Here is a 14,882-nt window from a genome sequence, read left to right as displayed (position 1 = left end):
GAATGTGACCTTGGGACAAGGTCAGAAATGGTGGGGCAACATGTAGCGAAGTTACTAGCTTGCTTAGGGAGGGGATTCCCCCCAGGGTGACTTGGTAGTATATTGGTCTTGAAAGTCAGAAATCTGGTGTTTGATCACCACACGTCTCCATACATTGAATGGATGACCTCATCAATCGTAAGAACCATTCACCGAACGATTTATGTGTAAATGGCTCAGCCGAGTGATTGCGAGAACTTCCTGTATTCACCAGTTATCCTGTATTTGGAGTTTTTCTTAAGTATGAACAAAATCTTCAACTGGTCCAGACTTGTAGCAGTTGTGCAGTTAATCAGCAGTCTTCCAAACAAGTTATCAGCGACTATTTCATTGAAAATCCTACTTACATAAATAATCTTGTGTTGATGTCATCCTGTGTGATGATGCAATTTGAATTATACATGTAATCTTCTGATATCACTTCAAGATTTTGCTTTATTAGTCTCACAACAGGAAATATGCAAGAATCACAAAGCTCGCTAGACCCCGCCACTCGGAGCAGGGCAGTCATACCGGTGCAGATGTTTAAATCCCCCGTAGAGTCGGGTACCAGGAGTGGGCAGGCTGCAGTCTGATTCTTTCTATGTGGGCAACAAACGTTCTAAATAGGCACCTCTGGAGGAAACCCACCGGAAAGCTAATTCATATATGCATAATAATTTGCTCATCTCCATTATCGTGACTTACCCTCGATCTCCTCCAGTGGTAGACCTTGATTACAGTATGACTATCAGCAGTCATTATTTGTTTGCCAATCACTGCCTGCAGCTGGTCCCGGTGTTCTGATTGGACATCTCGCATACATTTGGTGGCGTGCACACCTTTACTCTGTGTCATGGTTGCGTTATGTCAATTCACTCATGAACATGCGCAGATGTCGTGTTTATATTTCATTTGGACATTTATCTGGAGTTACAAGTTTCCTGAATCTGGTGCAACACAATCGTAGAAACCCACCATCACAAACCAAAAAAAAAAAAAAAAGATTTTTTTCTTGCATGAAGTCAAGAATATATATATATATATATACATATATATCCAACCGCTTACTCCAGTTAAAAGTCATAGGATGTGAGGTGGTGTATACTCTGGACAGGATGCCAGTCTGTTGCAGGACCACATATAGACAAACAAACATTCACACACAATTTAAAGTTTCCAATCCACCTAAACTGCATGTCATTGGATAGGGGAGGAAGCCGGAGCACCTGTACAGAACCCACGCAGAAAGGCCACAGGTGGGATTTGATCCCATGACCTTCTTGCTGTGAGGCAACTGTGCTAACCACTAACCACTGCCCGTATGATTAAATACAATCTGTAAATATCTTTACACTTATCCCCCCTCCCCCAAATCAAATCTAGAGGGGGAAAAAAGAATGGACTGTTAGAACAATAACATTTTTAGTCACTCTAACTTAGTAACTTTTAGAAACTCATCTAGTACTTTTTGTTGCAGGAAAATTTGCTCTTGTAGACCACAGACTTCTACACTTGTACACAAGTATTTTAAAAGAGGAACAAACTAAATTTCCTTTGCGTAATAACCTAGAAATGTAGCCTTGATCGAGCCCCCCGTTTATTCAACACTGTGGAACACTTCAAGATCTCAAAAAACAAACAACCCAGTTTGTGATGTCACTCAGAGCTGATGGGACACAGGACAGTTTTCTTTTTTAAATCAGAATTTAAGGTTTTATTCGCCGTTATGTTGAACAAAACTGTTAAATGGCTCATTTATCATTTACCTCTGGAAAAAAAAAAAAAAAAAAAACACAAAGAAGATGTAAAGCTAGACTGGTTTAGCTGTCATCTGTTATTGAATTTTAGGTGAAAATGCAACGTTTCTCTTTAAAAAAAAAGAGAATCGGTGCCTTAAGAAGTTCAGGAAACAAAATATATTCGAGTCGTCAGATACACTTTTTTCTTTTATATAAAAACAATCTGATTTTTTGAAATATGTGCATTTCTTGTAAATAAATGAACAGGAGAGCCTGAAGAGTCAAGATAGAAAAGGAACGGTATGTGACAAACTGATTACACAAAACTGAAGACACTTAAAAAAAACAGACAAACGTAGTAGTCCAACGTTTTACCTTTTCTTTTTAAACAGGATGATTTTCCCTCCTGCGTGATTTGTGTCCGTTAGTTGGGAGCAGCCTGGCCCCTGTCCTTGTTCTGCAGGAGCAGCTCCGTGTTCTGGGCTCTGAGACTCTCCAGTTCCCTCTCCAGCTCCCGGAGGCGGAGCAGGGAGCTCTCCACGGTCACACCTCCGGGCTCCACGGCGCGCCTCAGCCGGTTGTTCTCCTCCTCCAGCCGTGACATGCACTTCTCCAGCTCCAGGTACTCCCGCACCAGTTCCTGCTTGGTCATGTTCTGCAGGCTCTCCACGTGGTACTTCTCGTAGGTCTCGGAAAAGTCCCTCTGGAGAAACTCCCCTCCGGCGTTCCCGGGACGACCGATGCCGTCGCTCCCTCCGCCGCCGCTGCCGTCGTCCTCCTCCTCCTCCTCGTTCTCGTTAAAGTCCTCCTCGCTGCCCGTGTCCTCCAGGCGGCAGCCGAGCCCGGACGGCCGCCTAACCCCTGTCTCGGTGTTCAGGTCGGGCTCCTCCCGGTCGTGCTCGTCCATCAGGAACTGGGTGGTGTTGTAGGGGGCCACGGGGAGCCCTTTGGCGAACATCTCCTCTCTCACCCGCGAAGCCCGCGCGGTCTCTCTCTCGTCCAGGGCTTTCTTCTCCTCCCAGGAAAGTTTGAAGTAAGGCTTCCAGTGGCGCTTCTTCCTGGTGGTCCGGCGCCGGTGCCTCTTCTTGCCCAGACGCGCATCCAAGCCGCAGCCGCCCTCCAGCCGGCCGTCCTCACGGGGTTGCTGCTGCTGACCATCCTTGGCTGCAGCCATCGGGAGCTCGTTTCCGGCTGCTGAAGCAGGGCACACCTCCCTCTGTGGGCCTTTCATTCGCCACAACTTGTCTGTGTTGATCTCTGTTCCGCAATTCTCCGCCTGCTGCTGCTGATCGCCTCTCTGTCGCCCCCTGTCGCCGTTGCGGGGCTCCGCACGGCGGCTGGCGGGGAGATGCTCCGGCGCGGCTCCTCCGCTGCTGCTCCCACCTGAAGGGCCGCCGGGAGGCTTCAGCTCGGGGCTCTGCTCCACTGGTTCTGTCATTGCTGCTGTTGTCTGGAGGCGAGGTCCGGCTCCACTTCAGCGCATTTTAGATGATGTTCATGCTGCAAAAAAAAAAAAAAAAAAAAAAGTTCTTCAAAAACGCTTATTTGACTGAACTACTGCCTGAATAACTTTGGCGGGCAAAATTTAATTTGTCGTTTGAAGAAGAAAAAAGTAACGCTCGGTAATGAAAAGTAAACTTCTTAACAGTAAACACTTGTTACTCCTCCAAGAGCTCGTCAGAGCAACTGTCGCTATCATTAACTATTTCGCTGCTGTTAGCACCGCGCAGCAGCTAAACACTACATTACGTCTTCTCCACAGTGTCCAGTATGCTGCATAAGAAGAGCGAGCTCTGCTTTATATAGTGGCTCCGCCTCCTGCCGTGTGCGTGCCAGTTCTCGCAACGCCCGCGGGACTGTGGGGAACGTAGTTTTCATTTACGCCGAGCACAGGCGTTAAATTCACACTCGAAACTTCATCTCCCATGAACCTAAGATGTTAGACAGGCGTATAAGCCAATCGCGTGTGAGAATGGTGAACAAACTAGTGCCCGCCCCTCTGTTTGTTGATTGGGCAGGATGACAACTTTGCTGTTGCTAAGCTTGAAGTATTTTCTGATTGAACTACGCAGCAGTCGATCAAAAGTACGTTCGCCACAAGACGAAAGTAGTCCGGGGCGTTGTAGGGACGCTACTATCCACAAAAGAAGGGGACGCTCATAAAAGTTACGAATTTAATGCTAATTGTAAAGGGTAGAATATGGTTAACACTAAACACGACGAAAATTGAGAAATTATAAACCTAATAACAGAGAATGACTTTTACTCTCTGGCCAAGAGTTCAACAACTATATTCACAAAACATCAAAACCCTCCCGTGTTTTGGGAAAAGTGATAAAAGACCTCTTAGTGAAAGTAGTCCGCTTCAGCTGTTCATATAACAAAACAACCGAATGCCGCAAATTTTGAGGGCCGATGTTTTCATCTTGAATCCACATAAAGTCTGCGTAACTGAATTCTGATTCATCTAATAATTGTAAAAAGTGTGTGCGCGGTGTGCGGAGTGATACGACGTTAGGCTCGCAATGTGAGCAGAGCGTAAACAAACGGCATTTATTGTCAGGCTGCCGTTGCGAATGCTGCTTCTAGCCCTTCGTGTTAAAAGGGTGGGTCACAGTCGCTCAGTAATCTTACGGCTACTGGACCGAGCGGCGCTGATCAACGGTCACCATTTCTGCGTAACCCATTATCAAATACGCAGTGTTTTTTTTTTTAAATTTATTAATATATATTTTCGCACTGTTGTGTCGTCTAATTGCTAAGGATAAGCTAGCTGGCGGACGTTAGCGTAACGTTGACGCTAGTTAGCAAGTATATGATAGCGGTTAATGCCCCGGTTAAACACCGAATCACTTCACACATAAAGCCATACCGATTACTAAACGACAGCAAAACCAAATAAAAGTCCGAAAGCGTCACGTGGGACACAATCAGTGCTAACGACGTAATATGGCTACACGAAGCTAGCCCGGCTGGCTAACGCTAATTAGCTCGTCGTTTCGTGGAATAAAAAAATTGGTCGAAGTTTTGACAAAACAAGCGTTTTTTGTTTTTTTAAGGCCGCAATTTCTGTCGACTCAAACTGTCAACGGTGCTATACAAATAAATGTCGGGATAAACACACGTAAAACAGGCGCTAAGTTTAGCGCGTTGCCAAGTAGGCCCATGTGTTTAAGCGGGCTCCATCTAATTCATGGAGAGAAAGGTTTACACGCGCCTGTGGCGCTTGTGGCCATGTAATATTAAATTTTATCCTTACGACATAGAATACAGCCTGGAAAGAAAAAGAAATGCGAAATGACAACTCGCCATTTTTTAAGTTTGTGATGCGACATGCACCCTGGCTATATGCTTTAGTTCCAGGAAGTAGACAGTAGCCCTCTTGCAGAACCTCATTTAAGTTCTGAAATATTCTCTTAAATCGATGATTACTCGGAAACTATACTTGGGTTTCAAACTGAAAAGTAATCTGTCTGCGTTTTATATGCAACTGCTGCTCATTTGAGTGAAAATTATTGGTGAATGCATTTTTTGTTTTGTGTAAACCAGTATGTGAAAATGTTTGCTATCACATTGAATGTAACACTGATTTTGTATACTTATGTGCTATTGCACTTTTAAAAGAATCATATAAATCAAAACAAATGGATTAATTGCACGCTATTAAAACAAAGTTTGAGGTAAGTGCTAAACTATGCGTATGTGCACACAGCAGCTTGATTAAAAACTACTATTAATGAGAAGACTTGAGTGCGTGACCTCGTAGGGACTCTTTCAAACACTGCACATCAACACTGTGAATCCAATCCAAACAACACTGGCCTACTGTTTCTACTAATAGAAGCAGGGCCCAGTTTCACCTCTGCCAAACAGCAAGCTGAGCTGAGAATTCTTTGAAGAAGAGGTGACGTGTTCCAAGTTAATATGAAACCTAATGAGATTGAGAAATCTGGCTCAGGGTTCCTGCAGTTCCTAAAAAAACAAAAACAATCAGCCAACAGAACCGGAGCTGGTCCTGCACAGATCAGACTGGGCAAGGATTAGCAGGCGCGACTTAATCTCTCGCCGTGTCCAACCTGGTTGTTGGTAGGAGATAGAAATGGTTGCATGGGTTCATGATGTTTTGGAGCAGTTTATGGGCGATATTGGTGGGAGCGTGGCAGGGCACCTTTGTCGGTAAAGTCCAAATAATGTGACCACCAAACATCTGCATGCATGTGAAAGGCAAACACATCAGCTGCACTAAAATAGGAGGAATAGATCACTTTGAGGGCCCCCACCCAACCTACCATAATGGCTGGTGTGTGTGTGTGCGTGCCACCCTCTAGGACCAGCTCCAGATTATCTAACTGCATGTCCACTCTCTCTCTGTCTATTATAACTCCACTGCAGAGTTTAAGTTTCCAGCCAGTGTTGCCTTGAGCACCTGAGCCACAAAAGGTTCAGTTCACGTTCTTCCACGAGGGTCATTTGATTGTGTTTGATGTCGACGACGTGTGCACACATCTGGATGGAGAAACCCTTGAGTGATTGTTGTTGTTGAGTTATTGGCATTAACTGTTGATGACCATCAGGGGTCGCTGCATCCCAGTTAATGGATCCTGTCAATGGCTTTTTCTTTTCAATATCTCCTTTTATATGACGTCGGTTGTCATAGATCTCTCTGTCAGTGATCCAAGGACCTGGATTTGAGTGCATCCTCAGTAACCTCACACTGCAGAAAACGTTTCGTACGTGACGGTCAGTGATGCTGTGTAAAATAAAATGTTGTTCTTATATTTATGGTGTCAAAAAAGGCTTCTCTGTTTTCTTCTTTTATGCCATTTAATCTCAGTGAAATAAAATAAAAATATATATCAAAGCCCAAATAACTGCATGCGTAAGCATGGACACCATTTAATATAACACAATCATTTTTACAGCCTGTTTTATTTGGACACTTCAGAGGATGAATCCACGAGTATTTCCAAGTCATCAAATATGTCTTGGACTTGATATACGTCGGGTCATTATGAAATGCAAACAGCATGGAGCTGTGTGATAAATCCATCTGCAGAGAGCAGTTCTCAAAAACAGTGAACGTGTAAAAAGGTGGCAAGTGAGGGAAGACACCCAGACCACGCTGAAGGAGTAAAAGGCTTCTGTGGCTGCAATCGCAGAAACTGCTGTCTGTTGCATCGGCAGTTATTCTGCTTCATGGCAGAGTGGAAGACAGAAGGATTTCCTTCTCTGTTGAACAAAACCATGAAGCTGTGACTTGTAAAATTTTATGTCATAAAATAATTATTCAAATGTGGGCCTATTGTATGTGCATTAATCATAGCAGAAACAGTCAGCTCTATGATTCTCTGGAAATAAAAATACTCATCTTCAATGTCCACGTAATTCATATTTACATATACACTACACCCTTAACAGAGCTGCCAACTGTCCAGCGCTGCGCAGTCCTGGTATTTATCCCCGTGTCCTGTGTCCCACATGAGTGTGTGTGGGTGGCCCATTAGTCCCACTGTTGTGTGGATCTGAGCAAGGCCCCGGAACCCCCTAGGTACGCTCAGCGACATTGGCGCTCACAGCCATGCATGGGTGCCCCCCATTGGTATTGTCAGATGTTGGCAGGTATTGCATAATCTTGTGTCGAACACAGCACAGGATTATTCTTTATAGAGGAATGAAAGGGTTAAAGGGGTCCGCTTATTTAAGGTAGGGTCACAGGGGTCGGAACCTACCTTAGTGGCTGACCCACGTAGACAAACCGGATGGAACTCACACAAACATTGGGAGAACATGCATGGTTAAGATTAGAGTAGGTTATGATCAGGTTTGGAGTTTGGTTAATATTAGTGTCTGTGTAGTTTGTCCCGTTAGCCACGGACACTTTTTGTCTTCAGAGACTGGGGAAGCCCATTAGTCACATGGATATGTGATAGTTTGTTCAACAACCTTTGTCATGTGGCATTCTGGGGAAATGACCTGAGGTTCTGATGAGGTGTACTTCATGAATCTCGTTTTCTTTTTTCCTCTTTTATTTATATAGCGCCAAATCACAACAAACAGTTGCCCCAAGGCGCTTTATATTGTAAGGCAAAGCCATACAATAATTACGGAAAAACCCCAACGGTCAAAACGACCCCCTGTGAGCAAGCACTTGGCGACAGTGGGAAGGAAAAACTCCCTTTTAACAGGAAGAAACCTCCAGCAGAACCAGGCTCAGGGAGGGGCAGTCTTCTGCTGGGACTGGTTGGGGCTGAGGGAGAGAACCAGGAAAAAGACATGCTGTGGAGGGGAGCAGAGATCAATCACTAATGATTAAATGCAGAGTGGTGCATACAGAGCAAAAAGAGAAAGAAACACTCAGTGCATCATGGGAACCCCCCAGCAGTCTAAGTCTATAGCAGCATAACTAAGGGATGGTTCAGGGTCACCTGATCCAGCCCTAACTATAAGCTTTAGCAAAAAGGAAAGTTTTAAGCCTAATCTTAAAAGTAGAGAGGGTGTCTGTCTCCCTGATCTGAATTGGGAGCTGGTTCCACAGGAGAGGAGCCTGAAAGCTGAAGGCTCTTCCTCCCATTCTACTCTTACAAACCCTAGGAACTACAAGTAAGCCTGCAGTCTGAGAGCGAAGTGCTCTATTGGGGTGATATGGTACTATGAGGTCCCTAAGATAAGATGGGACCTGATTATTCAAAACCTTATAAGTAAGAAGAAGCATGAACAGGCTCAGTGGACGTGTCTTAGAGTTAGGAGTCCATTCACATAGTGGAAATCAAAAACTGTCTGTTTGTCTGTTTCAGACACACATTTTGGTTAAGCTGGTCAGGTCTGAGAGGAGGCCCTACTGCACCACCATGAGTTCTTGGTAGTTGGCATCCAGAACCAAGCAGACAACGGGTCCATCCCCACATCTTGAAAGTAGCCATATCTGTGGCAGCCAGGTGATACGCGGGCATCCTCTTGGCCTTTTCCAGTTTCTGGGGTCCTCTGTGTCACCCCTGTGTTCAGCCATGTGTAGAGGAATTCCCTGTATGGTCAGCTGATGTCCCCTCACAATGCAGGTGGTTCTCCTCATCTTAGTTTCACTAAATAACCATTGGTTTGATATAAAGTCATTCCAACAGTGCCCAAGGATCTTCTGCAGAGACCTTGTACCAAAGACATCCCGTCATCACATTCGGTCACTGGTTAGAGTCCAACGACCTCATGACTCCACGAGTTCTTCCAAGGTATCTCTTGATCACAAAGGCTGAGGACCCAGACATATGAACATCACTGCCAAGGTAAATAAATGTCTCCAAGTTCAACAGTCCAGGAAGTTAAATTTAAACCTGGATCTTAGTCTGGTCCAGGACCATTGTAAACCCAGACACTCCAACTCCTCACCCAGCTTCTCAACTGCTACACTCAGGACACCATCGATTCTGCAAAAATCACAGCATTTCCTCAACACAATCACCGAAGCCACTGGTTTCCACAATTCTACCATCCAGTCCGTCTGTGTGAGCTAGAACACAACTGTGACAAATGTGATTATTCACTGGGTAAAACTCAGAGGTTCAGTGATGGGGTATCTCACCTGGTACCTGTGATGTTCTTCAGCCTGGTCAAACAAATTGAACACTTCAGCATAATCAACAGGCTGCAAAGAACTGCCAACACTTAGTGGCGTTCAGTGAGTATGTGGGAAGTTTTACGGAACCACGTGTTTAAACTGTTAATTTTGGGAGGAGAAGAACAACAAGCCCTTTAATGATGTTGCAGGTATTTGAAAAAATTCCTGCAGCATGAATAAAGAATCATAACAATGTGGTTTTCAGCAGACACTTTACGTTTTTCATGAGGCGATGGGGCAAATAACGCACGACACAGCACAGAGGGCCAAAGAGTCGCTTTTGATCCAAATTAAAAATATTATTACAGCAAATATGATGTGGACACATAGATTTTTGTCCACCTTTATAAAATCAGTGTCTGGGTTTGTTGCTCAGGAAGAGGTGGGAGTGCGCACAGAGTGCGCCTTGTTTGGAGTCGTATTACGCGCAGGCATGGAGACCAGCGCCGGGGAGGGACTTTTTTTTTTTTTTTAACTTGTAGCAAAGGAATAACCGTTTCACTCAGTCGTCTCCTCCTCTCTGTCTCTGCTTCGGGATCTTTACTGGACAGCGCAAACCGGTGCTTGCGGGAAGAAACCTCCAGCCCGAGATTTACCATTTAGTGTAGTTGTTTCACCGTTTCTTTCCATCATGTTGGGCAGGGGCAAGTCACCGGCCGCCAGTCCCAGAGAACAGAAGAGGAACGCGGCCGCGAAGACGCAGGATCCCATCAAGAAGCTCGGTAAGGAGCTCGTCACCACTCCAGATTTTTACGCACGGTTATGCGCCATATTCATCTTTGACTGTAATTAGGAGATCTGACCTGAGGAGTGATCTGTAGTATTTGGCATGCGCTCTACTACCCAGTTTAAAATAAAAATGAAGATATTCAGTGTTTAACTTTCCAGTAACTGTCCAGTGGAATTGTCTGCGCTGCCACTGTAATATTACTGTAATATTCACAACATTTTGTATACTGTGGTTTTCTATTTCTAGCATTATGCCGTTATATAACACAATTATCATGGTTTGAAGAAGTCTAGGCTTGTATACAGTGAGTGAATGAATCCATCTCCTCCAGATGGATGACACAATAACTCAGAAACAATAAATGCATCTTGTGCAGTATGTGTCCACATTAAAAAGGCATGTAATGAGGGCATTCTGATTAAAATCTGGTGAACTTTGATGCACTAAACTAATCAAAAAAGCATTTGTGTTTCACGTAATATCCTGTCGACCTGCATGCTGGATGGTTGATGGGAAATAAGGGGCAGGTGTGAACGTCAGTACGAAAGAGTTTTTGCACAAAATCTACTAAATTGTAGAAGTAAAACATATGTTCTGTTCGTTTCCCAGTGGTTATGTTCTTAAACACAAATAAGATGGCAATACCTCCACACAACCCCACAGAAAGGATTTTGTATGAATTTATTTGCAAACAAAAAAGAAAGCTAAGAAGGTGATCAAGCCAGATATGTGAATGGGGCAGTGAGAGAGAGGGAGAGAGAAAGGGAGAGAGTTTCTGCACAGAAATGTACTAAATCAGAGGAAAAATAATGTTATGAACGTGACAAAGGTCAATTTCAGTTCGTACAGGGGTCAAAAGTTAAAGTTGTCCCAAAGTAAAGCTCAAAAAACGTGGACATCCATTGGATTCTAGGACATACAGATTACCTCGTAACTTGATAACTAAGCATAACAGACTTTGCAAACTAGTCTACTGTATTTACATATTCATTTTTACCCAAGGCCATCAAATCGGGTATTGCGAAGGTTCTTTGCGTCCGTCCGTAGGATAAGTTCAGTCCTGTTACTGCCAGAGCCTTCAAATTTACAGGGAACATTCTTGGGACACAGACCTTGGGCAAGTTTAAAAATGGCTAACCTTGACCTATTTAAGAGATTAAAAAATCACATTCTGTGTCAATCTGTTCAGTTTTGTTTTTGAGTGGTGGGTGTGACAGCCAATCAGAGTAGAGCTGCCCCGTGACGTCACAGGCTGGTCTCTCCAAAATCACTTAGTTTTGTGTTCATATACATGTTTTTCATATATTATGTAAAAGCTAGCGAGAAATAAACACTTCTACAACTGAAAACAATGTTTTTGGAACCCATTAAGACCTCTGAACTTATTTGCAATACATTTCGCAGACGTTAGCATGGTGACATCACAGGCTGGTAGCTAGCTGCAAAACTGTTTCGTTTGTGTGTAAATATATCCTCTTTGTCATATATTATGTAAAAGCTACAGAGAAGTAAACACTTCTAAAACTGAAAATGCTGTTTTTGTAACCTGATTGTTATGTTTCGGACGCGGTCAGAGCACCGACCCAGCGTTTGAAAGGACCCAGCATAAAATAAGCAGAGCACGGTTCAGTGAGATGCAGTGCTAAACAACTAAAAAAGTCCGCGGTCTGGTGAGGTGGAAACACGGCGCGCTCTCAACAGCGCAAACGGTCCGGAGCCACAGCAGTTCGGACCCAGGGACCCCGCCGACACCCCCCAGGTGGCCGCGACAAACCGAGTCTGTGAAGAAAGAAAACATGAGGTGAGTCCAACTCCACACAGAGAGACACAACTCAAAGGTGCACGCAATCAGCAAACACTTCCTGGCTTAAATCTATACATCAGCTTCTCACCCTGCAGGCACGGAACAACTCAGTTCAAATCTCCACTGCAGCAGAAGCTGACCAGACAATTAGCATAACGTGACAGCTCAATAACACAAGGTGTGAGGGACACCAAATCCACTGTCATTACTTCATAAAAGTCACCAAAACCAAATTACCTCAGGAAGTGTGCTGAAGAGCGTGAGACCTCACCCAATCCTCCTTCACAGACTGTGGCGTCAAACCTGGAGCGGTCTCTGCGTCCGTGATGGTGAGATTGTTCTCCTGATGTCGATCTCACACGTCTGCTCACAAGGTCGAGTCTCTGGCAATCACACACTGTGCATTCAAGGTTTAAATGCAGCAATCTCTGATCAAGACAAAATACACCACAGCTGTGAGTCCTGATGACCTGCATGTGAAAACAAGCCTCAGGTGTTCAGGGTGAGGTCCTAATGTTCAGCCACTCAGTCCTGAATGCATACCACCTGGTGGGAGAAACAGAAAACAAAAACCAAGCCAGCCAAACACCCCAGCCCACAACACTGATAACACCTCTGGAGTCATTTACAAGACATTTTGCAGATGTTAGCGTGCATGCTAACTTCCGCTAACTCAAACCTATAGAGTTAAATTTGTTTCTTTAATAAGTGCAAATGCACAGAGGGTGATCTATAAATATTCCTTGATTTGTAAAACTTCCACTCTTAAAATGTAAATATTGTTTTTGATTGACTGATTGATAGCGGGGCTTTATTGAACATGTACAAATTGTATGTAAGGCAATAGGATCTTAATACAGTAATTAATTAAACAACTGCAAATTCTAAAGAACACAATTTTCATACAGTCGAGGGTATTTTAGTATTGTGTTATATTCTACTGTTGTTTTTTTTTACTCTGTATTGTCTGGGGAGACTGAGAGTAATGGAATTTCAATTCTCAATATGTCTGTGTATGCATTGCAGAATTGACAAATAAAGTTGACTTAACTTTTTTAAAAAACCTTATTAACTAAACCGTATTAACTAAATCAATAATTTGCATCAGTTTAAGAAGTGGTGGTTAATTAGTTTGGGAACCCTGAAGGCAAAGGGACACAACTCCCCCATGTCTAAATATTAAAATACATGAAACAAAACTGAACTGGCGACGGCATAATGCAATCTGTAGCCTCACCACTAGATGGCAATAAATCCGACACACTGCAGCTTTAAATTGTTCGATTGCTGCGTGTCTCGCCGTCTTCTCGATTAGTCATCAAACACCAAACCGGGTTTATTTCAAAGAAGACAGCACAGCACTGGATTCTGAAATAGATGTGATTAATAATGTCACTTCAGACATAGCCGTAACGAACCGTGTGTGGGTGTGGTGGATGAAAATGGCATGAATCAGGCTCCTCATTTTGATCCCAGCCTACTCCTTCACAGGCTGCTGCCCCTTTCCACAAATCCTTTAAGCTCACGGTCACCCCTCATCTAAAATAGAGACCCGCTGAGGAGGGTCAGAGTTTCGATCATCCTCGAGGGAAATTTTAAAGGTTCTTTTGACACATCCCCTGCAGGGGTGGTGGCCAAGTGGTTAGTGCACTTCAGTGCAGAAGGTTCCCGATTCAAACCCCACCACTGTAATGTGGAGTTGCGTTAGGAAGAGCATCTGGTGTAAAACTTGTGCCAAATCAAGTGACTTACTTACTTTTGACACATCCCCTCTTGACTGTCCAGAAACCCCACACGGCTTCTTTAACCTCACCGTAAAATACGCTTCAAACTATTCTTGCAGGTGTATGTTTTTCTCAGAAGTGATTTTGCAACAAACCAGTTTCCCTTTTCTTTTACTGTTTGATTTCACGTGTTTATTTTGGCAGTCACTGAACTGAGACACCCCCCCCCCCCCCCCCCAAAAAAAAAAAAAACCCCGCCTGAGCAAATCTGGTCATTGTGTTCTTGCAGTGGCTTTAAAAGTATCAGACTGTGGTGAACCCTTTAGCACTACACAGAGGCTTGTCAATGCTTCGCTGCCGTTCAAATGACAAAACTGTGGCCTTGTGCCTGAAATCGGGCCGCACAACTGCAGACGCTATATTTGAGCTTCCCGCTACTGCTGTCTTCCTAAGGCCATGTGTCGTCATCGTCACGAATCAGTCAAATGGTTGTAAAGCCACCGTGCCTTATATTTGACCTATTCCTTCCAACATGTGCTGTTTTTTTAATCACTTGTTGTTTGCACACCAACTCAAACAGGTCTTGGTACATGTGCGTAAGGAGTTCAGCATGTGAGACACAGAGAGAGAGAGAGAGAGAGAACTGTTATTTATGACACCATCCACATTAACGTCAGACAGGCACACGTGGATAAATGCATGCATGTTGCCAGATACGTCCCCAGGGGAAGTTTTTGTTTGATTTCAGAGACAGTCCAAGGTTGTCCTGTCGTGTTGTTGACCCCGGAGCTGCACCGGTGAATAGAGGACGTGAAACTAAGAGGCCACACATGATATCCAGGGTTAAAGCAAACAGTATCCATCACTGATTTTACAGATTTGGGTGGTTTTTAACTAGGTTTTGTTATTATTGTGTTATTATGTTTACTGTTTGGTGAGTTTTCATGCCGTATTTAAGATCATGTTATGTTTATGTTTATGTATGAATGTGTTCTACTGCTGGCTGCACAACAAACTGCCCCTGAGGGGCTAATAAAGACAAGTTGATACTTGATACTTGGAATCTTCATTTCACAGGCACACTGGAAAAAAATGAGAGTTGTTGAAGTGAAATTAACATAAGAAGTAATATATTCACCAACTTGTTAATTTAAATTGGACAAACCTAATCTATTTGAGTTTTACCAATTTATGAAAATTAACCGAAGAACATCTGCAAGAGTGAAGGAGAAAGTTTACAAGACAGTAGGGAGAC

At 43.9% G+C, this 14,882-nt stretch overlaps 2 protein-coding genes across 4 annotated transcripts in view; one reads left to right on the top strand and one right to left on the bottom strand.

Moving 5' to 3' along the window:
* Positions 1 to 1,717: 1,717 nt before the first annotated feature.
* Positions 1,718 to 3,544, bottom strand: hexim1 (HEXIM P-TEFb complex subunit 1). Its single transcript, XM_034190873.1, has one exon. It carries the CDS (start codon positions 3,196 to 3,198, stop codon positions 2,185 to 2,187), a length of 1,014 nt encoding a protein of 337 aa, XP_034046764.1. The 5' UTR covers positions 3,199 to 3,544; the 3' UTR covers positions 1,718 to 2,184.
* Positions 3,545 to 6,384: 2,840 nt separating this feature from the next.
* Positions 6,385 to 14,882, top strand: part of plcd3a (phospholipase C, delta 3a) — a 68,585-nt gene continuing 60,087 nt past the window's right edge. The window contains exons 1-2 of one of the 3 annotated variants that reach the window (XM_034190229.1): positions 6,385 to 6,490; positions 10,012 to 10,091. Coding sequence is in view for 1 of the 3 variants with exons in the window: in XM_034190226.1 (XP_034046117.1) it covers positions 10,001 to 10,091 (91 nt within the window). In the remaining 2 variants the exon portion in view is untranslated. Of the gene's footprint in view, positions 6,501 to 9,726; positions 9,924 to 9,957; positions 10,092 to 14,882 lie in introns of those variants that run through there. The other 2 variants (XM_034190228.1, XM_034190226.1) reach the window with 2 other exon arrangements.

This window comes from Thalassophryne amazonica, chromosome 16, assembly GCF_902500255.1.
Source record: "Thalassophryne amazonica chromosome 16, fThaAma1.1, whole genome shotgun sequence".
NCBI classification, from domain to species: domain Eukaryota; kingdom Metazoa; phylum Chordata; class Actinopteri; order Batrachoidiformes; family Batrachoididae; genus Thalassophryne; species Thalassophryne amazonica.
Note: the sequence above shows the minus strand (reverse complement) of the source record. Positions and strands in the feature narration are given on the sequence as shown.